The sequence below is a fragment of the Ambystoma mexicanum genome, chromosome 9 (assembly GCF_040938575.1).
Source record: "Ambystoma mexicanum isolate Mex_15411 chromosome 9, UKY_AmexF1_1, whole genome shotgun sequence".
Taxonomy (NCBI): domain Eukaryota; kingdom Metazoa; phylum Chordata; class Amphibia; order Caudata; family Ambystomatidae; genus Ambystoma; species Ambystoma mexicanum.
The window spans coordinates 1,506,058,970-1,506,084,157 of NC_090931.1; the positions used below are offsets into that span (position 1 = coordinate 1,506,058,970).

Sequence of the window (25,188 nt, forward strand, 5' to 3'; positions counted from 1 at the left end):
ACGACTGTCTGTTGCCCCTGTTACCGTTTTCATGCCTCCCCTCCCTCCCCTCTGACTGTCTGTGCCCCCAGACCCCCATTACCATGTCATGCCTCCCCTCCCTCCCCCCGCCCCCGTGACTCTGTTGCCCCTCGTTACTGTGTCATACGTCTCCTCCCTCCCCCACCCCGTGACTGTCTCTGTGCCCCCATGCCCCCTGCTACCATGTCATGCTTCCCCTCCCTCCCTCCGCCCCGTGACTGTCTCTGTTGCCCCCATACCCCCGTTACCATGCCATGCCTCCCCTCCCTCCCCCCACGACTGTCTGTTGCCCCCATTCCCCTGTTACCGTTGTCATGCCTCCCCTCCCTCCCCTGTGACTGTCTGTGCCCCCATGCCCCCCGTTACCGTGTCATGCCTCTCCTCCCTCCCCCCGCCCCATGACTGTCTCTGTGCCCCCTTGCTCCCCATTACCGTTGGCATGCCTTCCCTCCGTGACTGTCTCTGTGCCCCCATGCACCCCGTTGTGGTGTCAAGCCTCCCCCTCCATCCCCTGCCCCCTGTGACTGTCTCTTTCCCCCATACCCCCGTTACCGTGTCATGCCTCCCCTCTCTCCCCCCGCCCCCGTGACAGCTCTGTTACACCCATGCATCCCGTTACTGTGTCATGCCTCCCCTCCCTCCCCGTGACTCTCTGTGCCCCCTTGCCCCCCGTTACCGTTGTGTCATGCATCCCTTCCCTCCCCCGTGACTCTCTGTGCCCCCATTGCCCCCGTTACCATGTCATGCCTCTCCTCCCTCCCCCCGCCCCCCGTGACTGTCTCTCTGCTCCCATGCCCCCTGTTACTGTGTGTCATGCGCACAACTTATTTTTGTGTGTGTTTTTATAGCGCTGAAAATAAAGTGGCTAAATCAGGATATTTTTCTTTTGCATCTTATCGTTTTCCATTCAGGATGTGGAAAATAAAGGTACAGTGATATTATTTTGCCCCAACTTGCTGCGATAAGAATTTACATGTTGTCATGATCGCCTTACTGTGCAATTTGGGTATTTTGCAAGTAAACTCTATAGGACAGTATTTTTGTAGGTCTTGACACCCAAAACTTAAATATTTGTTCCAAGTAAAGCGTGGAAGAAATTGGCCATGCCCAAATTGATAGTGTGGGTTAAAATCCCTGTTTCGATGTTTAGCGTAAGTGTGTGATCCTGGGCAAATATCTTACCCTAACTTAAATTACAAAATTTGGAGTGCTTATGAATGAATATCAGTACACCCTTACAATAGGACAGTTTTAATAAGTGTACAGCCACGTTGGTGTACGCTGGTGCTCCTCTGCTAGTAGCTCCAATACTGCCGTATGGAAATGCATTATTGCTGCACTGGCCCTCCTCCAATCTTGTAACACTGGATTCGTTAGGCAGACAGTCTCACCAGCCAGTTAGTGCACCAGAAATTCTAGCATAGCAGACTGTGATAGAACCAACATTACATTTTCTTCCCAGTTGCTCCCAGCCACTGAAGTTGCTTGGGCCGTCCAGAGTACTGCCCCACACTCTGCAATGTCCTGTTATGCTATGATATTGAGTCTTTCATTGCACACCATCTGCCATTTGGACACTTTGTAGGACCTTCAGGATCTGCAAGAAGTGGGTGTTTCAGACTTAAAGGAGAGAGTTAACTGAACATTGAAGCTGCACTAGAATAGCCTCATTACAAGTAATGAAGTTAAATGCCCCTACACAAGTAAGTTTGCCACCCCTCCACCGTCTCTGAAGTTAGTGCTTCTCCCAACATTTGAAGGGTTAGCCCTGTCTAAATTGTAGCCTCTGTGCACCCCTGGATGTGTGCACTTGTACTTACAAGTTATTTTATGGCAGATTATTTTCTGCAAGTGTAATAAAATGGTTCCATGTCATTTCATTGCGGGATGTTTTTTCGCTGGGTTTTTTACCAGAATTTATTTTTCGAAAAACCCATCGAATTATTTAGAAAAAAAAAATATGCATTAAAAAAACCCAGCGAAAAAACATCCCGCGACGAAAGGACGTCGTACCAATAAAATGGTTAAAGGCAAGCCAGACAACTTTGAGCTACAACTCTTTTTGTCTATGGGTCCGATTTTACGTATGCATTGTGTGTATATGTTGGATACGTTTTACTCTGTTGCAGAGGAGAAAACTAACTTTTACTCTTTTGAAATTGCATTAACTCTAATTTAAAACATCATGTGTAAAATACTCCCACCTCCAAAATCTTATCTGGAGCACTGCCTTCGTGTGCTTTGCCTCACTCAGAGTGTGCTCTAATGCGCCACCTTTTATCAGTGTGGGGAAGTTTAATGGAAGGTAGGTGTGTGTGTTTACCAGTAATTGCCTGACCTTGACTGACTATAGTAGCGGGACATGTCAGGTACACTGCTCGGGTGTGAGTCTGTTTTCTCCCGGCGCAGGTTGTCCATGTGAAAGTGTTCGTGAAGGGAAAGGTAGGGAAAAGATCCCAAGTACCCCACCGTGTAGGATGGGGTAAAGGTGTTACAGGGAAGGGGATACCGTGTCTCGCCATTAGGTCTCACACTCCCCGAAGAACCCTCACCCAAGTGATCCCCCTCGCACTGGTCCACCCCCAGGAACTGGATCCAAAAGCGATGGCCAGGTCCTGGCCACCTGGATGACAGAGACCCGCGGAGACTAGCAAGTGAGACACCTTCTGGTATCTCACATACCCAAGCACACTAAATAATGTTTTTAGATCGGTGCCTCTACTGTAGCCTCTAGCTACCCAAGTAAAAAAATTATGTTTTGAGTTTGTCCATCTACTGTAGCGTTTAGTGTGGACCCATCAGCCGAAGTACACTAAATTATGTAGATTCCTCATGTCCACTCTCTCAGCCATTCTTACAGGCAGGACTGAGGATTGCTGGTGTCTACTCTCTCAGACGTTCTTACAGTCAGGACTGAGGACTCTTGGCTGGTGTCCTGGGGCCGCAGAGGTGGCCAGTCACTGCTACTGGAGAGAGTCTGCTTTTCCTTTCCTTTGTTGTTGGAGGTGTGCCTTCCCTACAACTACCGGTGCAGAGCGTGCAGGGGAGCTGGGCAGCAGAGGTGGACAGTCACTGTCGTTTGTACAGGCTGGAAAGCGAGGCAAGGACAGCCTCCGGATTAGATTTGTGGTCAAAGGTAGGACTGCGGCGCCCGAGGGCACAAGCGCCTAAGTGACTGGATGCTCTAGCAGGGAAAATTCAAAGAGTGACCTTGTATACCTCACACGCCCCTTCCTCTGCGGGTAATAGTGCTTGAGAAGTGGTTTATAACCATGCTGTTGAATGGCCCCTGTACAACACATAAGGGAAAGCTGCATGAGGATTCAACATCTACTCCTCCCATCAAACATGCAGCGGCCATAATCCCCATGCCTAAAAGATCTGGTTTTATTTCCTAAGATATGAGGGGAAGGGCGACCAGGAGAAAAGCCCTCCGTCGGGCTCCCAGCCTTCCACTTCAACGACCCAAAAAGAGGATGCAGTGACATAATTTTGAGGGACTATGAAAGCAAGAGTGCGAGTATGAGGGAGAGGAACCCTATGATGAATCATTTGCCTGTCTCCGCACAGGTTCCGCAAATTGCTCCTGCTCCTCTTGCTCTGGAGATTATGGCCGCCCCTCAGCTGATCCCTCTCCCCTACCCCTTGCTTAGGCCCCTGGGCTCGCCAGTGGCAAAGGGGGCCAATGAAGACTGGGAGCATGAAGAAGATGCAGAGTATCTCGAGGTGGTTTTCAACCGTCCAGACTCGCCCGAATAAGCTGGATCTGGGCCAGCATCAAATTTTCCGTTCCTGGGTTTTCGATTTCCCCCAGTGGAGACCTTGGAGCGCCAGCACGGGGCTCTGCTGGCGAACCTAGTGGGCGATATTGCCGACCTGAGTTTTACTAGGCAAACGCAACGCAGGGTGAGTGATCTGGCTAATTCAAACTGCTCCACTCCTAAAAGTCTGGCTGTCCCCTACAACCTACTTCAGGCAACTAATCTTTTGATGCGGAGGAATAAACCGTTGATGGTATTGTTGAGTGGCAAAATGGAGGTGGTGACCTCCAGTACACACACAGCATTCACTCAGAACCAGGCTCCTACAACGCCTGAAGTCCCACGCCTTTCAATCTGTAACTACAGTATACCTATGGTTACTACCCAGGAACTAGTGCCCATAATGCCTCATGCACCCCTACTTTCAACTTGTAACTCGCCCGAGGACTCAAATGCATCTTCGGCTTCCTCCCTTGGCTCTGGAGTGAGTTCCTCTCTGAGGCGGAACAGAGAGGATTATCTGCTGCCTCCTTTAGTTACTGGAGGGTTAGTTCATGTTCAGCTGCAGAACTTAATGATGGTGGCCTTGAATATCACCATCAATCCATTCACAGAGCTATCGAGAAAATGTGTGCGGGTTGATATGGGGATGGGTAATGAGTTGCCAATGTATCTGAAGAAATTTCCCTCGCCAAAATATCGGGACATCGGGCCTCATTACGAGGTAGGTGGTAGGGGATTAACGGCACCGCTAAGGACAGCGGTGCCGGTAATCCCTTACCACCCTATTCCGAGGTCCCTTAGCGGGTCCCTTCCTTAACGCCTGGTTTTACCAGGCGTTATGGAAGGGACCCGTTAAGGGACTTCAGAGCTAATAACGGTACCACAAATTGCGGTACCGTTATTAGCTCCATCCCCATTCCCATTGAGCCCTATCGGGGCTCGAATGGCAATGGGGAATGGTTCCCGGAATGGGGATTTACCGGGTCTTCCAAGGTTGGAATGACTTGGTAAGTCCCTATTTCGGGAATCCGGACCCGGAATGCGGTAAGGCGGTGGCCATGGTGCTAATAGCACCATGGTTACCTCCTACCTCGTAATGAGGCCCATCCTGTTTAGATGTCGCCTAAATATTTTAAAGACCAGAGAAGTACAATGTAGAAGGAAAATGCCTGGGGTGGATACTGCAGCTTGTCGGTACTGCAGATTGACTCTCTCGATTGAGACGCTGAGTATTTAATAATACATTGTGATGCTGTATCAGAGATTAGATCCTTCTTTTTAGATGAATTTAGTCATATGGGGGAAACCTTGACTAAAAGTGAATGGTGGGAATGGGTGTTGATGGGCAATCAGACCAGGTTGATCATTGCTGTTATGAAAATGTTGGCTTCAGTATTGTCTATACATGAAGATGCTTGAAGGTGGCGTATCATAAATAATTTGGATAATGTGAGATTTTATAAGGAAAATTTAATTTAACGATTTTAATGTTAAAGGTTTATTTTAGTTGACATGTGTGTTTTTTAACTGTATGATCGACGTATAACCAGTAAAACATATTAAAAAAAATACTGGATGGTTAGCTCACGTTCAGCTGCAGAACTTAATTATGGCGGCCCTGAATATCACCATCAATCCATTCACAGAGATATATTAATCCCTTAACGAGGCTATAAAAGATCAGGCTACACTACTAGCAATGGTGCACACCAAACTCATTTATCTGAAATCTTTCGTCTCATAAGTCCAGTCAAGACTTGACAGGGAAGCTGAACTTTCTGCACAATGGCAGTCTAGGCTTTTCGATTTGGCACAGGTGAGGAATTAGAGAAAACAATGTTAATGACTGGAATCCTGGATTTATTGAAGTGGTTCAGGAATCAAAAGTGCTCTAAGTATTTGGAACGGATAGGAATGTGTGCAAAGGGCCCCTGGCAAGTCTATCTCACCGGCAATGGCTTTGGGAGAAGAAGCCTCGATGAACCTGCATAGTGCAACATCTGAGCATAGGTTGCAGGATCTAACGCAAGGGACTGGGGAGAGAATGAGTCAAATCCCAGGGCCAGTGGGCCTTCTCAACACTCAATCCATACTGCCCCACCAGGATCAATTGGTACTGCCAAAGGGGCCTTAGAAGTCAAATGCAACAGATTTAAGACTGCCCACTGAAGTCCTAAAATCAGACTCTAGGAAATGATATTCCTCATTCGGACACTCGAACAGGATCGAGGATTGTCGCAAACAGACGCCCAGCCAACAAAAAAAAGAACATCTAACCCTCTCCCAATGCCTAAAAGGGCTCAATCAAATGGCTCCAGAGCTTTTTTGCGAAAGCTAACACTAACAAATCCCACAATCCCGCAGACGTGTACCTTTTGAAGTTCCTTCTGGAATGGTTGTGTCTCGGGGTACAGCTCCAAAGGTTATTGATGTGCCGGATACAGAAGACAAAAACATGCTCCTGTTAATGAACCTATCTACCTATTCTGATGGAATGAATGAAGAACTGATAGATAGAAGCAACCTTACTTTTGTGTTTGTGAAAACTGTGCCTTCTAAGGAAGAACACCGGCTAGACTGTAGCCACTCGTATGGTCCGTCCCCTCTAGCTACTGGGCTGAAACAGAGTCGGGACGGTGGGAGCCCACTTTTCCATACATTGATGCAAAAAAGAGATCTTTTGTCAAGGAAAAAAGAGCAAACGAGCATACCTCCTTCTGGCTCAACTGGGTGGAGGGAAGAGGGTTATACGAGAGGGCGCGCAAGTCCACAGGCTCCGCCCAAATTGCTTGTATCGATCGAGAGGCTTATATCGGAGAAATATGGTCTAATCATGAACAGGTGGAATGTATTAAAACTCTTACGCTTCCGCTCAAAATCCAATTTATTGGTTAAGACGATGTTAAGATTATGGCCTTCGTGAGTGAAAAACGTTTGGATTGGGTGGTTCCATTCAATTCTGGTGAAGAATGCAATCATCAATGCCTCCCCTGACTTTCTTCACCTGTGTTTCGAGCTAACTAATGGTGATCTGCTTGAACCTAAACTCTTGGAAAAGCGTTTTCGAGACCAAGAGATGGTGGGATGAAAGCTCCAACTACAAATAACTCCATTTCCTGCCTAGCTCAAGGTCCAAAATTCCATTTTTAATGGCAAGGTAGGAATTGGGCTCCCCTTGCAGGAATGCGGAAAGGGCTACATCTATACAAGTGTGTTTTGAGCGAATGAATCCAACTGAAAGAAGGGTGAGGATGATTGAAAATAGAAGTGGAGCAACAAGACTTCCAGCAAACTGGTCCTGGTTGGCATGCTCTTTGGTGCTCTTTGGTGCAAGGCCAGAACCTCTAACTTCCAGAGTCGCAACCTATTTCCTTCTTATGTATGGTCTCATGGAACACTAGAGGTTTTAGGCACCTGTTTGAGAGGGATGGCCTAGACTGTTAACCTTTGACATCTGTGTTTACAGGAAACCTGGTTATCTTATCCTTCAAGCCGATTTGTGAGGGATTTGAAGTATGTTTTAACCCAGGCCAAACAAGAACAGTGGGAAGACCGTAGCGATATTTACTGATCGTGGTAAAACTGGGACAGAGCCTTAAGATATTGGAAACAAGTAACCCAAGCCTTTATGTACAGACAGTTCTCTTAGAATGGGAGAGAACCACTGGCAGCATTCCATGGCTGCTAGTCGTGTACAATGTATATTGGAACCCAGCAGGGATATGAGATGAAGAGTTTGTGGAGCTTGTCACACAATGTATGGATAACTGTTGGGTGGAGTGGAAGACCCCCATGTTTTTAATCTGTGGGGATTTTAATATAGGATGCTTGGACAAATTGGGGGCAAAATTGCCAAAGGATTCTCTAGTGAAAAAAGCATCCCGAGATGTCTGCATGGTGAATGGCCTCCTAAGAGGTGATATCCCAGGTAGAGTGACATGGGCCTGTGGCCCCGAGAAAGCCCACTTGGTTTACTATTTTGTATCCAATGGTCTTTTTGAATGTCTACACTCCCTGAATGTCACGCGTATGGCAAACAGTGATCATTACCTCCTATGTCTTCGCTTTAAAAGGCAGGAAAGGGGTACTGACGAGCAATTGTGGGAAGCTCTACAAATACATTTTTTGTGAATACTCTCTATGGAGGTCCAAAAGGTCACAGCTTTGTATAAACACGCCCTCCAATCAAGTTCTTTGGGCATCGACTACATTAGCGTCTTGATGAGCTTCCAAATTAAATCAAAGATTGAAAGCAAACCCAACTTCAAGAGGCTTCACTACCCGAACAAAGATCTGAAAGAGGCTAAAGAAACCTTCGGAGCTGGTCTGCGCAGCATCAATTGCCTTCAAATGGGCGACAAAGCTTCTAAAAAGAGAGCAGAGACAGCAAAATAGAAAGTGGCTGTTGGTCACTAAAGTACAAAGCTTCCAAGCGTATGCGGAAGTAATTATGAACATCATCTCCAATAAGAATACGCGAGACCTTTGGGCCCTGCTTAATAATGTCACATTCCAATTGGTCACAATGGTTCCTGCAGTTCCAGAAAGGGTCTGAATTAAGTTTTTATCTGACCTTTTTGCGTCTTCCACTGAGTCTAGCACAGATCCCTCTGAATCTTCCAGCTTACCATGGTCAATTGAGTTTTCACGAGAGGACATAGTCATGCTCATTGAAAATGTAAACGCCTCGAGAGAGAGGCGGGCCCTGACGGCCTAAATAATGTAATGCTCAAACGGAACCCTGAGCATTGAGCGGACTTTGGTTGGGTCCTATTAAATCAATTGTTAAAAGCAAGAGAGGTCCCTGCTTTGTGGAAAGCGGCTTTAATTGTCCCAATTTTTAAGAAGTGGGACAGAGCTAACCCGGAAAACTACAGGGCTATCGCTTTATTGGACACCCTTGGGAAGATCTTTGCGTCCATTCTATTAAAGCATCTAAAATAATGATTGATAGGCTCTGGCCATTTTGATAAAAGACAAACTGGATTTGTCTCTGGGGTTGGGACTAGCCTCCATCTATTTTTGTTAAACATCTTGAAGTTGAGGGCTATTAGGTCTAAACAGAAGGTTTACCTATCATTCATAGATCTTGAGCAAGCCTTCGACTGCATCAGTAGAGAAAAGCTGTGGGAGAAATGATCAACATGGAACTGCCCCCAAGATTGTTAGAGGCAATTAAGAACCTATACACGTCAACGATAGTTCAAAGTGGGTTGTCGAGCACAGGACATTTAACAAAACTTATTGGAACATTTAGAGGCCTGAAACAGGGTTGTCCTCTGGGCCCAGAACTATTTAATCTATATTTATCAGATATGGAGCATAGTCAAGATGGAGTTAATGCCTTTCCCCCAAAGATATACCATTGTCCTATTCGGTGGGTCCTATACAAAGATGACTTGTTTCTGATTGACTACACCCCAATACGACTCCAAAGAAGAATAAATCAGCTAGAGATGTACCTAAAAGCAAATGATCGGAGGGTAGGCATGAAAAAAAAACAAAATAATGGTTCTTCCAAAGCTTGGTACGAAGACAAAGTCCAAATTCACCTGGGTATTGAACTCGGTGGAAATTGAGACTGTGGACTCCATGGTGTACCTATGTGTTCTGGTAAACTGTAGTCAATTGAAAAGCCCTGGGTGGAGGGTCTCAGACTGAAATGTCTTAGGCTAGCTACCCAGACAAGAAAGATCAACAAGAAATTTGGCAAGTTCACCATCGACCCGATAATTTTTTTGTACAGACTCAAGGTTGCCCCTATTCTGATATATGGAGCGGAATCGGCCCCCAACATACTGGTGGAAGTTTGGGACAAATTGGAGGGGCTTTTTTGGAGGAAGGTACTGGGCCTACTGAAATCTCTTCCCATTACCCTTATCAGATTTGAATTGGGTCTCGTATCTCTCTGCTCCACGATTAGATGGTGCTCCTTGAACCTGTTTCTAAAATGCATGGTTGATGTGAACTCTTCCCCTTTTTAAATTCTTGGAAATGGGGAAGCAAGGGAGAGTGATACGCTGTTGGACACCTGGAAATCCTCCTGTAGAAACTGGCTTGAGCAGCTGGATCTAATGGAGGAGGTCCTTAAAACTAACCCGGATAAAATTAAGCTGCAGATAAACAGAATGAAAGGAGATCATTGAATCAACTCGCTAAGCATCTAAAAAAATATCTGAGTTATCGATGCAGGGACTTATTCATGAGACTAAGACTCAACATCCTTCAAACTAGGGAAGTTCCTAGCAGTGAACATTTCTGTAGATTTCGCAGGAATAAAGTCATAATGGAAACTTCCCAACATCTGTTCACTGAATGCCATGCATTGGATCTAACGAGAGGGAAATACATGACTGAAATAGCAAAATGCTATAAATCTCTATGGTGCCATAGTGGTGGGACATGTTTATACTAGGGGAAAATAATTTGATGGTACTAGCTGCAATCAAGTTTATGGAGGAGGTGCTGAAATTGGCAAATGTATAACTGATATGAATGCATATATTTGAGGTGAACATTGAGGGCTAATGTAAATAATTGTATTTTGTTTTTTTTTGTTTTCAATGTCTAATGTAATGGAATGTATGGGTTTGTATTTATTTGTGAAGGTTTGAAATAAACCAGACATTTTAAATGAAATAAACGAACTGACGATTTCAGGTGTCTACTCTCTTGGCCACTCTTTCAGGCAGGACTGAGGACCATTGGTGTTCACTCTCACAGCTATTCTTAAAGGCAGGACTTAACATTCCTGGTGTCCACTCTCTCAGCCATCGTCAAATTATTATTTATGTTATATATAAAGTGCTGGAACAGAGCCCTTAGGCATAGAAGCGCAGACAAAATCCTACAACAGATAACAGAAAAAGGTCTGACCATCAGGAGTAAGCTATGTGCGAGAAACAATTCAAGAAACACCAAATAACTATTGACTAAAATTAATGTAGCACAATTCTTACATTCAAAATAATTGGTACATTGGTCAAATTATTACATAGGGCCTAATTCCGAGTAGGGCGGTAAGGGATGCCGGGCACCGGTAAGGAGACCGGTGCCGGTAATCCCTTACCGCCCTACTACGAGGTCCCTTAGCGGGTCCCTCCTTTAACGCCAGGTCTGACCTGGCGTTATGGACGGGACCCGTTAAGGGACCAGGGCGCAAATAACAGGCTTGACATACGCGAGCCCGTTATTTGCGCCCTCCCCATTCCCATTGAGCCCTGTGGGGGCTCAAATGGGAATGGGGAATGGCTTTTTCAATGGGGACTTACCAGTCCCGCAAAGGTCGGACTACACCGGTAAGTCCCCATTGAACCATACCGGTGCCGGACCCGTTATTGGTGGCAGTCATGGCGCAAATAGCGCCATGACTACCACCAACATCGGAATGAGGCCCTTAGGCTCTGAAACGAAGGAAGTCTACTCTGGCTACAGCCAATAACAATACAGTCACTGTTGGTCCCAATGCACCATTTTTAAATATGTATCCTTTGCAGAGGTCTAAAGTCTCGACCTCTTACACAACCAGGGTCCACTTTAGAAACTAAGCCAAAATAAAACCTTGTTCTTGAGCGCCTCTCTGGATTCCACTCTCTCTGGCTTTTCAACATTGGTGATGGTAATGTTCCTGAAGTCCAGAGCCAGATCTCTATGCGAACCAGCCGATATTCCGACAGGCATTCCGGATTTCCTGACTCGAAGATCTCTCAGGTGAGAAGCCATGATCATTCTTGGCGAAGGATTTATCCGCTTTTTAAAGGGAAAAAGGCCCTCCTGTCGCGCTTCTCAAAATTAAATGTTGACACAAGTAGTAAGTTTCAAAGGATAAACGATTTTTAATTTTAAAACGTGAGTGTGAGCACATGTAGGTCAAAGGACTGGTTGGTTGGAAACATGGAAATAAAAAGCTCAGTATGATGTCGCTTTTTAGTTTTATTTGGGGGAACAGACAATCCTTTCACTCCATGCACCAATGTAGGCCCATGTTATGGGACTTGCTATTAAGCTGAGATACTTTGATCTCATTTATTGGATGTTCCTCATTGGCACTCATAGACAGAGTGGTTTGACATGCTGTATCCTTCCTATTGACCTTTATCACTCTTATTCAAGGGGGCATGTGAGATCATCCCTGAGTCCCAGCCCTTTTTGCAGAGGCACTGTCTTCTCAGGGCACTCCTAGCCATGACCTCCCTCACTTGATTATTGGCCACGGCTATACATGTAGGAGGGTTAAGCCTTTCACCCATATTGGCATGAGAGCCCATTTCACTTGACGAGCAGGGCTTCATTTGGAGGGCAAGCGCTCCGGTAATGGACATAGCGCAAACACTAGGTAATTTACCATCATGAAGGCAGGGAACAGCTGCCATAAATCTAGGCAAACAAAGTCAAACAAGACTGGTATCCCACAGCAGACTCTATATTAGTAAGCTGTGGCCCCACCCTCTCCACAATGTCCCTTACTGCTTTTACCAGGCTCCTTGGCTGCCTCTCTGAGAATGTCTCATGAGGCGTGGGACGTGAAGTCACAGATCCCAAAAAGGTCCTGAAGGCACAGTGGTGCTGGACACGGCACGGAAGAAAACAGAAGAACACACTGAGCAGTGAGCCATGCCGATCGAACCCTTCCAGGTTAGAGGAAGAAACCCAGAAACGTGATGGCCGTGCAGTGCTTCTGACAGTGTATGTGCAGCTAACCAAAGATAGTGCTCGATTGCTCTCATTGGTGTTTCTCAGCCATTCTTTGAGGTAGGACTGAGGACTCTTGTTGTAGACTCTCTCAACCATTATCAGAGGCAGGAATGAGGATTCCTAGTATCCATTTTCTGAAGCATACAAAGAGGCGGGACTGAGGATTTCTGGTGTCCACTTTCTCGCCCATTCATAGAGGCAGGAGTGGGGATTCCTGGTGTCCAAACTCTCAGCCATTCTTGGAGGCATGACTGAGGGCTCTTGGTGTCTTCTCTCTCAGCTATTCTCAGAGGTAGGAATGAGGATTCCTGGTGTCCACTCTCTCAAGCATTCTTAGAGGCAGGACTGAGGTTTCCCAGCATCCACTCCCTCAGCCATTTTTAAAGGCAGGGCTGAGGATTGCTGGGGGCCACTTTCTCAGCCAATCCTGGAGGCAGGACTGAGGAGACGCGGGTGCTATTGTGCTAATCGTTGCATAGGACACGTTTCCCAATGCTGTCTATGGCCCTGCTGTATGTCCCTTCCGGGCACCCTAGGCACTTGCCTTGGCGAGTATCAAAGGGAGTGTATGGTCCCAATAGAACTGAAATCGCCCCTAAAAAGTCCATTCCATTCTGGTGGGACGGGGATTGCATTTCAGACACACCCAGAGATTTACAAGGCAGTGCTATCATTTAAAAGGGAAGGGAGAAAGGGGACTGACAGGTGTGGGAGGGTCAAATGAGTATGGATGGAGCAAAAAGGGTACTGCCAGGAAGAGAAGGCGGATCAGCTGATCATGAAAGGTTGCAGAAAGGGCACTATCAGGATAAGTGGGAGGGGCGGTTGAGCATGGTAGGACTTGGAAGGGGATTGCAAGGAGGAGTGGTAGGGGCAGCTGAAGTAAATGGTGGCAACATATATGATCCTAGAGAATAATACGATAAGAAGCTGTGCCATTAACCTTAGTAACATTTGTAGCAGAAAAGTGAACATGTCAGTGAAATAACCCTTCACAAGCTTTTGCAGTGTCCCCTATTTTCCACCAGCCTTTTAAATGATTCTCCATGTGTGTATTTTCTATTATGTTTAAGACTGTACTTTCAGTTGTGCCTGAGGAAGCCACCATTTGAGTGGAAACATTGCTCTAATCTTTGGCAGTTGCAGTGAGGGTCTCATGGGATTGAAATGCTGGGTCAACTTGAACCATTATTAAAATGTATTGAACCTGATTCATACTTATAAGGATCACCGAAGAAAACAAGATGATTCTACTGCAAGTAATGCATGAATAATTCTGCTGTTAGTTCAGTGTTGAAAGATTTAGGTTTTGATATAAAAACAAGGGACAGATCTTCCAAACAGGAATCACTTGGGATTTCCATGAGAATGTGGAGGATTTGAAATGGAATCCCTTTTCTCAGTCTTTCCTCTTCCACCTGTGAGAGGGTCAGGCTTGGTTGTTTTCTTTGCATTCTTAGATTTGTAGTTTTAATTTCTCCATATTTAAATTTTAGAGTTCATATACCAGAATCTATGGAAAATACAGGACTAGGCGACCTACTTAGGAATGTTATAGGAACGCTTTAGAGCTGTGAGTGAAGTTGTCTTCCTAAATCATTAATGTCCCATTCCATTCTGGCGATGCTGTTCAGTCCTAGTTTTAGGTCTGTCTAGAGAGCGCCAGATCTCTTGAGGAGTGATATCAGAGAGGGGCAGTGGTGCTAGTCAACTGATCTGTGATGCAGAGCCAGCCAAGCCCCTTCAGTGATAAAAACCCAAACATTGTATAAAATAATGAATTAGCCTCCACATGTTGCTGGCACTTCCCATCCGATGCACACTGCACCCTCCTCACTGCACTTGTCACATTCCACATTTCCTTTCATTCCCCAGTCACTGGTGACCTATATTTGACACCTGAATAAACACCAGACCAGCAGTTTTGAAATATTTACTTATGTTTTATTAAAGGAATTTGTGTTTGCATGATGGCGTACTGTTTAACATGAGTGATGGATGAGGGGAGAGCACACATCCAGTATACCATCGTGCCACGACATGATCACTAATAATTTTGTGCTCTATGGCTTCCAATTAAAGCTATCCACACTCATTTTTTTCCAAATGCAATATCCACCATCTTTGGCCTCACGGCAGAGGATTATGCAATTCATAATCCGCCTCAGTAATGTCAAGGCAGGGGGATACAACATTTACACAACCTTCCAGGGATGTCTTAAGACTCATGAAAAGCAGGACCCCACACATCACTGACTGCTTGTGAGAGCTGTGGCTCCTGCGAGGTCAAAGGCAACACTGCCGGAGATAGCGCAGCAGCCACAGATCTTCCCATCTATCTGACTTGCGGCCCCCGCACTGTCAGGGAGCCGCACCAGTAGGGAGGTGGTGTTGATGCTGAGAGAGAAGGAGGTACACCTACTATTCTTCATGGGGTGGCTTGCTTTATTTTGTATGTTGTATGCAGTTCTTTCATGCCTTTCCACTCCACCATGAGCTTCAGGTGGACACTGCAGGGTTGTGTAAGGGATGAATGAGGGATGTAGGCACCATAGCATTCTGTATGGGCAGCCATCAACTGCAGGGCACATTCTATGTTGGGGTTCCGTGACAGCTCGAGTTTCCCTCTCACTGTCTGTCAGATTTCTCTCTGAACCCTCAGGTAGAGTAAATCCCTGCAGTTGATGGTTCCCCTCTGTAATTCTACATTCTTCCCATGAATGTACTAGCCATGCATGTTGCTGGCGAGCAATGTTGACTAGACTTGTGTTCTATATTGTACATGTAAATCAGGGCAGTATTCTCCCAGCAAGTATATTTTATCAATTTCTCTCTCGTGATTGGTGAGGGCTCTGGAGGGACTATATTTATATATCATGGATTGGACCATCCTGAGATTTCAGGACTCTGCTTTTCACTCCTAAAATTGATCTGAGGCAAGACACTAATGGCTTCACTCAGGATCACCCAGTGAGTTTGTGAGTGGGGAGTAAAGTCACAATGAATGGCTCTGCCCTGAGTCTATTGATATTTGGGCTGTACGATGATATAAAATAATAATGAACCTCTGCTTCTTTCAACAGAGAGTGAGCAGCCATGAGGTACACGTTCTGGACAAGGTCCACGAGAGTACGGAATGTGATGAGCACTTTAATCCGGCATCACACCTGGAAATACATCAGACATCCCACACAAGAGAAAGTCTATTAGAGTGTTTGGAGTGTCAGAAAAGCTTTGATCAGAGTTCATATATGTACCAGCATCAGAAAAGCCATATGAGGGAGAAGCCCTATGAATGCCCAGAGTGCAAGAAACGCTTCAAGGACTGCTTAACTCTGATCAGACATCTTAGGATCCATACTGGGGAAAAGCCCTATGGGTGCACGGAATGTGGTAAGCACTTCAATTTCGCATCGACCCTGGAGAATCACCATAGATCCCACACCGGCGAGAAACCATACCAGTGTACGGAATGTGAGAAAAGCTTCAGTAACTGCTCAAACATGTACAAGCATCAGAAGCGCCATACTGGGGAACGACCATACCAGTGTACAGAGTGTGAGAAAAGCTTCACTCAGAGCTCAGATCTGTGCAGACATCAGAAGAGCCATATGAGGGAGAAGCCCTATGAATGCACAGAGTGCAAGAAATGCTTCAAGGACTGTTCATCCCTGCAAAGGCATCTTAGGATCCATACTGGGGAAAAGCCCTATGGGTGCACGGAATGTGGTAAGCACTTTAATTGCGCAACAGACCTGAAGAATCACCATAGATTCCACACCGGAGAGAAACCATACCGATGTACGGAGTGTGAGAAAAGCTTCAGTTACAGCTCAAATCTGTACCAGCATCAGAAGAGCCATACTGGAGAGCGACCATACCAGTGTACGGAGTGTGAGAAAAGGTTCACTGTGAGGGCAAATCTAAACAGACATCAGAAAAGCCATACTGGGGAACGACCATATCAGTGTACAGAGTGTGAGAAAAGCTTCTCTCAGAGGGCAAGTCTGCAGCACCATCAGACGATACATACTGGGGAGCGACCATATCGGTGTACAAAGTGTGAGAAAAGCTTCACTCAGAGGGCAAGTCTGCACCACCATCAGACAATACATACTGGGGAGCGGCCATATCGGTGTACGGAGTGTGAGAAAAGCTTCACTCGGAGCTCAACTCTGAATCTGCATCGGAAGAGCCATACAGGGGTGTGTTGAGGATGTGTAACACCAGAACACATAGTTACTGAATGGCATGAGGTCCACAGGGAGTTGCAAGCGTGGGGTTACTGTGTAGTGCACAGAATTATTTATTATCAGTTGAATGATAATGCGCACATTCAGTGCGCATGTAGACATATATTGTTCCATTTAGCATACGCTTCAGGATGTCTGGATGTTTCATTGGTTATTTATATTGATAGGTAGTGGGGAAAGGAAGTTGCTGGGTTGCACCAGGACGTTTATATAAATCAGAAATGGGAGGCGGTAGGGGATATTTGTGGCCCCCAAATACATAGCACCCGCAAGCAAAACGTTCTTTTTGGATGATGCTGTCTGGACCCCCTGGGGGGACCCATAGGGTTAAGCATCGGTCCATGTAGCCATTTTTCCCGCAAACCCCTTCTTTTAGGCTTTTTACTTGGCATATTGTTGAGGTGGGACGGGTGTGGTAAGATGTGGGTCCTGACACTATTATATACACTGAAGCTGCACCTCACTGATGACACCCAATGAGGTGAAACATGTATGTGATTACTTGTGGTCTCATGTAAAAGGAATTTGACCTCTCAATTCAGGTGGAGCACCCCTTTGTGCTTTGTGCAAATGCCTTAATGCTCCAGACGGGGTATGAACTTCAATCTTAAACTTTAGCTGCAGTTGTTTTGCAGCTCCTACAAACGGGAGAAGAAGAACCCAACAAAGGAGAGGATCGGCTCACTTGTGCCATTACACGTGGCAAACACACAGCAGCAATAAAGAGAATTGTCCAGAAACATTGGCATATTGCCAAACTAAACCTTCCAGAGGATGAACCTCCCAGATTTGCCTATAAGAGGGCAAAACATTTGAAAGAACACCTAATACACTCACTATTTCAAGTTGAACCTTCCCGCATAGGAAAGAGAACACTACGCCCTATACATGGACATCATCCATGCAGTAACTGTGTGGCCTGTCGTTTCACCATGAAAATGAAATCTTTCAAGATTGGACAAAGAACCTGGATCCTGAAGGATTTCACGAACTGCAAAAGTGCCCAAGTTATCTATTGCATTCAATGTCTATGCGTTATGAAGTATGTCGGACAAACAATGAGATCTGTGCATTTGAGAATTTCGGAGCACAGATCGAAGATTAGGTGCAAAACATTGACAGCACCACTGGTCCCACACTTCCTGGAGGCTAGACATACCCCTAACGATATTAAATGGTGGGTTTTAGAAAAAGTCAAAGGAGGACCGGATCTTCTAATCAGTTTACTGTACAAGGAATCACGGTGGATACATCGTTTAGATACCTACCACCAAGGACTCAATGAAGCCTTTCATCCGGTCACACATTAAAGGCTGAAAACGACACAGGGGGACTCAGATCCCCCAACAACACCACCCATTGCACATAGTCGAAGGAGGCACACGCCTATACATAACAGTACAGGACAAGCGTACAGCCCCAGGTTCAACTCTAGATATAAAGATGCAGCGTTCAGACCCTACGCAGCAAGCAACATTAGCATTTCACACTTACAGGATGATTTCAACTTGCTTCTGTATGTTTCCCGATGGCTACTAGCCACATCAGTAAGCGGGATAAGCGGGAGGATCACTAATCACCAAAAACCATGACAACCGTATAGAATACCAAGCGCCCAACAAGACACCACGGCACTACCGGCTCTCCCAGCACCAATCAGCGAGGAACGTGAACCCGCTGCGACCAATAGCAAGAGCTTCTTGCCTTGGACTACAATTCCCAGCAACGGTAGTAGTCCTTCCGTTACCAGTGCCTCCGAGATCACGTGCTCCAATCAGGCACGCGACTTTCGTTTTCATGACAACGAACGCCGCTCGGCACAGAGCGAAACCGGCAGCAAGAGACACGGACGAGTTCGCCGGCTCCGACTTAGCGAGTCGCTGCAGAAGGCCCACAAGTAAGTGATTTCACGCGGTATAGTGGTGGAGTGAGTGCACACCCAAATAGAGGAGATGTTTGAAAATGTTATTTTGAAAGCCACAAGGAGTGGTGTCGATACTTTTGTGAGGTGCAGAGGAGGAAAAGAGGGTTTTGGCACAAAAACCCTATAGCAAATAAGAGCAAGGGAAGAGGACCCAAAGTTCGAGTCCTCCCGTCCCCTGCACACTCTTGGACTACGCAACAAGGGCGTAGATTCTTAAGGATATAGTTAGCAATATTCTTTAGAGAATTGATTCAACAAAATTTATAACATCAAACAGAGGAACAAAGGTTTCTGTATTTTAGGTGTACTGGGATGAAGTAAACACCTATTTATTTATACATAAAAATGTAGTGAAGACAGGAGAAATTGCGTAACAACATTATAATGTCAACATAATCAAAAGTTGATGGAAATTCCACTCTCAATGGCTTGACGCGTTTCGAGGTAATACCTCTTCTTCAGAAGCCTCTGTGGATCTACTGTCTAGTCAAAAATGCATTTAGGGGAAAAAAATAAACAAAAGGTATACTTGTAAGTTTGTCAACCAAATAAACAACAAGCAGCATTACTTCATTCAAATTAAATATCTACATGTGGTGTGCTAAACAGTGCAAACATTCAATTTAGTTTGACCAGAGTAACTATCTGGCCATGTTTTTAAAAAAAATCCAGAACACTGTCTAGTGTAGTCCCGTGCACCTCTAATGGGAATCCAACCAAATAGAATGTCATTAGTAATTTAAAAATGGAGGCTATAATGAAGGCTTCTAAAATTCAATTCAACAGATGAAACATATTCGATTTTGAGGGCATAATCAACCAGTGTAGGTTTACTGTTAAGCATGGTAAATACAAACTACACACCAAAGAAGGTTTTTTTCACAAAAAGGATATTCTACATAAAAAAGTACTAACCTATTGAGGGTTAAATGTTGTAACAAAAAAGCCATCTATGGCGAAAAAATAAGTCCATGTGGACATGCTTGCAGTGCCAAGACCTCGATTTAGGTGTTTCCTTGGTGCAAAAAGGTACTTCGATACTTCCGGTAATCTCTGTGGATAGCAATGTAAATGTACGGGTTACTGTGTGTGGCTAAATATCTATTCACAAGTACAATAATGTGTTCGTTAGTGAGAAAATGACCATATACCTGCTATAATTCGTGCGGTAAAGCACGCGGGTATGTTGCGGCAGGATTCAATGTCCAGTGGACGTGCAGGATTCCTCTGTGTTGTATCTAACGTTGCAGGAAGGACAGGTGCAGATAGATCTGGGAACTCGTTAGTGCGAATGCTTTCTGTGGATGACAGTGTAGTGCTAGTGAGTATTCAAGATCATATGGATCATTGATCACACGGTCAAACAGCGTGTACAGTGTTCTATAGAAAGTGCGTACCTGCACTGCCTCTATGTACATCCAGTTGTGCTTCTCTCTGTTCGTTGTTTGCACGGTGCCCATGGAAACGAGGGACCGTGTTCAAATAGCCTAGTATTTGGCGGGCTAGATTCTGGGGGTTGAGATCAACAACGGACTAACCCGATGTTCGAGAAATGTTGTCAAATGTGGCGGCCATCTTTAGCTATGTAAAAGGACCCTGTTAGTAAAAGTGATTACGATGTTCGAGAAATGTGGCGGCCATCTTTAGCTATGTAAAAGGACCCTGTTGGTAAAAGTGATAACGTGTGTACAGTTCTGCAAGTCCTCTTCTGACAACATAATCAAAATTCTATTAAGAGTAGCCTAAGTTTAAACAATATGATGATAACAGCAGCGGTCGGAAAAACAGAGTTATTTTACCAAACATATTCTGCACGTGGTGCTACTTATGCGTATGGCACTTCTGTATCGTTCGAGTGTATCCAAACATCACAATATGAACATTTACATCCCTTTATCTGATTTGCTGGACAATCTGATACAAGGTACCAGATGTCCTCACATTCTTAGTTATGCACACTGTTTACATGTTCAATATTACAAGTGGCAAATGTACATTGCTGTAAATTCCATCATGTATTAGGACTAACAATACTAAGTCCTAGCATGTAACAATGCATTAAAATATGTATAATATGTACCGTGGCGTGAAGCCTGTTCTTCAATAACTATGACCTCCTGATTAGTGCTGCTGATCTATCAAATGTCTAGTTATTTCAATAGAGTGCAGGGTGAAATTAATTATCCCATTCACTAGACAGTCAGTTATGAGGACGTTACTGCCTTCCCATATCCAAAAGCATAGTGAATTCTTGGTGTATGGTAGAGAGTGCAGGGTCTACAGGACAGAAATATCTGAAAGTTAAAAAGTATCTAAATGAAGCAGTTCAAGGATGTCTCCTCGTTGAGACCCCTTGGGTATTTGGTGTCTAAGAGGTATATCCAATATTTTTCTCTTTGTGCCAATAGTCTTATGTAGTTGCCACCTCGCTGTGGTTTGCTTACAACTTCGACGACCTGGAATCTTAATTGACTGATGTTATGTTTTGCTTCCATAAAATGTCTGGCTACTGGTGATTTCTGGTTTTGACACCGGATGGTGGACTTGTGCTCTGATATTCGTTCTTTCAAAGACCTCGTAGTCTGCCCAATGTATAATTTGCCACAAGGGCATTTCAGAGCGTATATGACGCCTGCTGTTATACAGGTGGCGAAGCTTCTGATCTTTATCTTTTTGCCTGTTGATGGGTGAGAGATGGTATTACCCTTGATTACATTGTTGCAGTTGGTACAATTAAGGCATGGAAAAGTGCCCATTTTTTTAGTCTGTAAGAGCATCTGTTTATCCTTATTTGGTCTTTCAGCTTTCACGAGTCTGTCCCTAAGGTTGCGGCCCCTTCTAAATGCCATCATTGGTACTCTTGGGAAGAGTTCTTTCAGGTGTTCATCACTTTGTAGTAAAGACCAGTGCTTTCTTATAGATTTGCCAATCTGAAAACTTTGACGTGAATATTTGGAAATATACATCAATGGAGTAGAATTAGTTCTGGACTTAGGTGCTAACAGGTCTTTCTGTGTTAGATGGTTTGATCTATCGTTGGCTTCTTGTAGAATGTCCTGAGGATATCCTCGTTTCTCAAATCGCTCAATTAGTTGAGTGCATTCAATGTCAAGGCCAGCTGGGTCTGATATGATTCTTTTTAGTCTCAATATCTGACTGTAAGGGAGACTTTTTAGCATGGGTTTTGGGTGAAAGCTGGTAAAGTGTAGGAGATTATTGGTATCTGTGGGTTTGTGATAAATGGTGGTCACTACCTTTCCTTCATAGATCTTCAAGCTGACATCTAGAAAGTGGAGGTCTGGTTCTCCAACGTCCATCGTGAATTTAATTTTTGGGTGTACTGTGTTCATGTAGAGTAAAAACTCGTCCAATTCAGTTCTTGTGCCGCACCAGATTCCAAATATATCGTCTATGAATCGTTTCCACAGTATGATCTTACATGACCATATTTGATTATCTAAGACGTGTTCTGTTTCAAATCTATACATAAATGAGTTTGCATAGACAGGTGCCATAGCAGAGCCCATGGATGTGCCGGATATTTGATTGTAGAAGGTCTTTTGGAACCGAAAGTAGCTATTATGTAAGATGAGTTTAAGTAGTTCAATGATGAACTCTGAGTTACCTCGTATTTGTTCAGAGTTGGAGAGTAACCATTCCACAGCGTTAATGCCTTCATCGTGTGGTATAGAGGTATATAGACTGCATACATCCATACTGAATATGATGCAGTCGCTACTGATAGCTGAGATTTCTGCTAGACAGTTGAGGAAATCTGTGGTGTCTTTGAGGTAGGTAGGAATTTCCTGAATTAAAGGCTGTAGAAGGCGGTCAACATAGATGGCTAGAGGATCAAAGATGCTCTCCGTTCCTGCAACTATAGGTCTTAATGGAGGTTTCTGATTGTCCTTATGAATTTTTGGAAGTCCATAGAATACTGGTGTTATCGGATGTTTATTAATAAGGAATTGACTGGTTTTAACACTTATCCAATCATTGTCGAGGGCATTGTCAATTAAGGTCTCGATAGTAGTCTTTATACCCTGAGAGGGGTCGCCATTCAATCTACTGTAAGTTGTCTGGTCGTTGAGTTGTTCGAGGCATTTAGTGGTGTAGTAAATCGTGTCCATGACGACTATATTTCACGCGGCCCAGATCATGCCAACTACCATTTTATATACTTTAGATACGGGAGACTTCCACGGGGTCCGCGCACTTATACTCGGATATATTACCCTTTCCACCATTCCCGGCCACCACGCAGCAAAAGTTAAAAACTCCCCACTAGGACATGCTTCATAGGACAGCCATCATCCTAGATACATATGTTTTACCCAGCCACCAAATTATTTGCTTGTGACAAGAACCACTGGCTTACATATTTTTCAGGCCGATGCATATGTGAGATTCCACTCTGGCAATAACCAGATTACCAATGACAAGATTCCGACAAAGCACCAATGCCACCCTGCGGACTTGACCACAGATATACTCGCCCAGTCCTCCCGGCCCACCTCCGAATTCGGGCACCACTCTTTACCTCGGACCAGGTAGGACCTGAGGCATGCCTCTTATGGTGACTTCCAGATACCCGTACACAGGGACCAGCGCAACACGAGGCACTAATCAGTATTCCCCTTCTCTTCTTTTTCTTTCTCATCTACTGTTACCTTCTTGGTTCCTCACAGATCCACAAGTTTATATCAGGACCAAGGAAGGGACCACATACATCCCAGTCCAGCCAACTAGCACCCTAACAAGGCACAGTAGCAGTCCCACAGGAGGACAAGGGGTGTCTCGACTTTCCAGACCACATTCAAACCCAGACCTTGGGATAAGCGCAACGGCAGGTAAAATCACAGCCGCTTGAACAGAGGTACATAAGTTAGATTATGGTGTCAGAATTATTCTGACAGGTTATGCGAGGGAGAATTTCAATCTCTATTTTTTGTTTTTTTACACCTACACAGGGTCTTGAACTAATATGCCCTGATGAAGGCGGATGTATGTGAAAGCTGCAAGACCGCCGAAACGTGAACAGCTTGAGAAGCTCGCCAAGCATCACGTTGGCAAAGAATTCTTTTACCTCATAAAGACCCACATATTGGGCAACATTGAAGCCCAAAGTAAAAATCAAGCCAATCTTATGGACAAATGAACTGTCTTGAAGGGAATCAACTTGAAAAGACTTCCCGTACACTTAGGGGCAACTACTTCTTGAGTTTCCCCTCCCCCCTAATTTTTCCTTTACTGTATTTAGAAGAACATTTGTTGAAATTTTAATTCTGGTTTGTCATGTTGTTTACATGTTTTGAAACATTTCTATGATTTCCCCATTTCTTTGTACAATGAATCATGAAGTTGAATGATTGTGTTTTTTGAATTGATGTAATGCACCTTGAGGAAATCAATACAGATTTTAAGAAGATGTACAAATGTTTTGGGCTAAATTATTTTTCCAATTCAGTACTCCATTTATTATCTCTAATCTGCCAAATATTATAGGTGACTATAGGATAGGATTGTTCTTTTCTCCCTCCAACTAGCTCAATCTCACTATAACGTCGATAAATGCCAGCATTAGTGGATTGATACAATTTACAGCATTCCCGAAAAGAAATTGTCGAGTGTTTGCTCCCCCAGAATTTATTTCAACTTAGATTGTGTTAAATAAGGGTAGGATACACCTATTGTTTATGAATTGCAGTTGTTTTGCTATGCATGTTGCAATCAAAGATCATATGATGGTTGAACACATTATAGCAATCAAACATTTTTTTTCCAGCACAATTCTAATAATCTAATGATTTTACATATAGATTTAAGGGTCCGCCGAATCAGGACTCTTACCGCCGGCGGTAATAGCGTGAATTTTCGGCGGATTTCCCCCGAGCCAAGAGGTGGGGCGAAATCCGCTGAAGTCCTGATTCGGCGGACCCTTAAATCCGGCGGTATTGGCGCTACCGCCAGATTTAAGGGTTACCGCCGAGGTCGTGATGAGGCCCATAGATAGAAATATGAACATTAGCCTGCGTCGCATCTAGATAGGATTGTGAATGATAGCAAATACTGAGGTAGAATTGTGAATGTAAGCAAATGCCACACTTAGATGGAATTGTGAACATTAGCCTGTGCCTGCCCCAGATAGAACAGTGAATGATAACTATGGCCAACACCTAGATAGAATTGAGAACATTAACCTGCATTGCATCCAGATAGGATTGTGAATGTTAGCTAGTGCCACACTTAGAATTGTGAACACTAGCCTGCATCACATCTAGACAGGATTGTGAATGGTAGCTAGTGCCACACTTAGAATTGTGAACACTAGCCTGCATCACATCTAGACAGGATTGTAAATGTTGGCAAATGCAACAATTAAGAAAAATATCGAATATTAGCCATTACCCTATCTAGACTCCATTGGGAATATTGCCAAGGCCACATTTAGATACAATTTCTGAATGCTAGCTTGCATCGCATCTAGACAGGATTGTGAATATGGCCCAGTGCCCCATTTGGATATAATTGC

General features: G+C 44.6%; 1 protein-coding gene across 5 annotated transcripts in view; it reads left to right on the forward strand.

The window, feature by feature from the left end:
• LOC138489352 (zinc finger protein 345-like) overlaps positions 1–25,188 on the forward strand; it is a 59,607-nt gene that overhangs the window by 29,965 nt on the left and 4,454 nt on the right. The window contains exons 2-3 of one of the 5 annotated variants that reach the window (XR_011274783.1): positions 15,563–23,506; positions 23,627–24,438. Coding sequence is in view for 1 of the 5 variants with exons in the window: in XM_069617070.1 (XP_069473171.1) it covers positions 15,563–16,693 (1,131 nt within the window). In the remaining 4 variants the exon portion in view is untranslated. Of the gene's footprint in view, positions 1–15,562; positions 24,439–25,188 lie in introns of those variants that run through there. The other 4 variants (XR_011274784.1, XR_011274782.1, XR_011274785.1 and 1 more) reach the window with 4 other exon arrangements.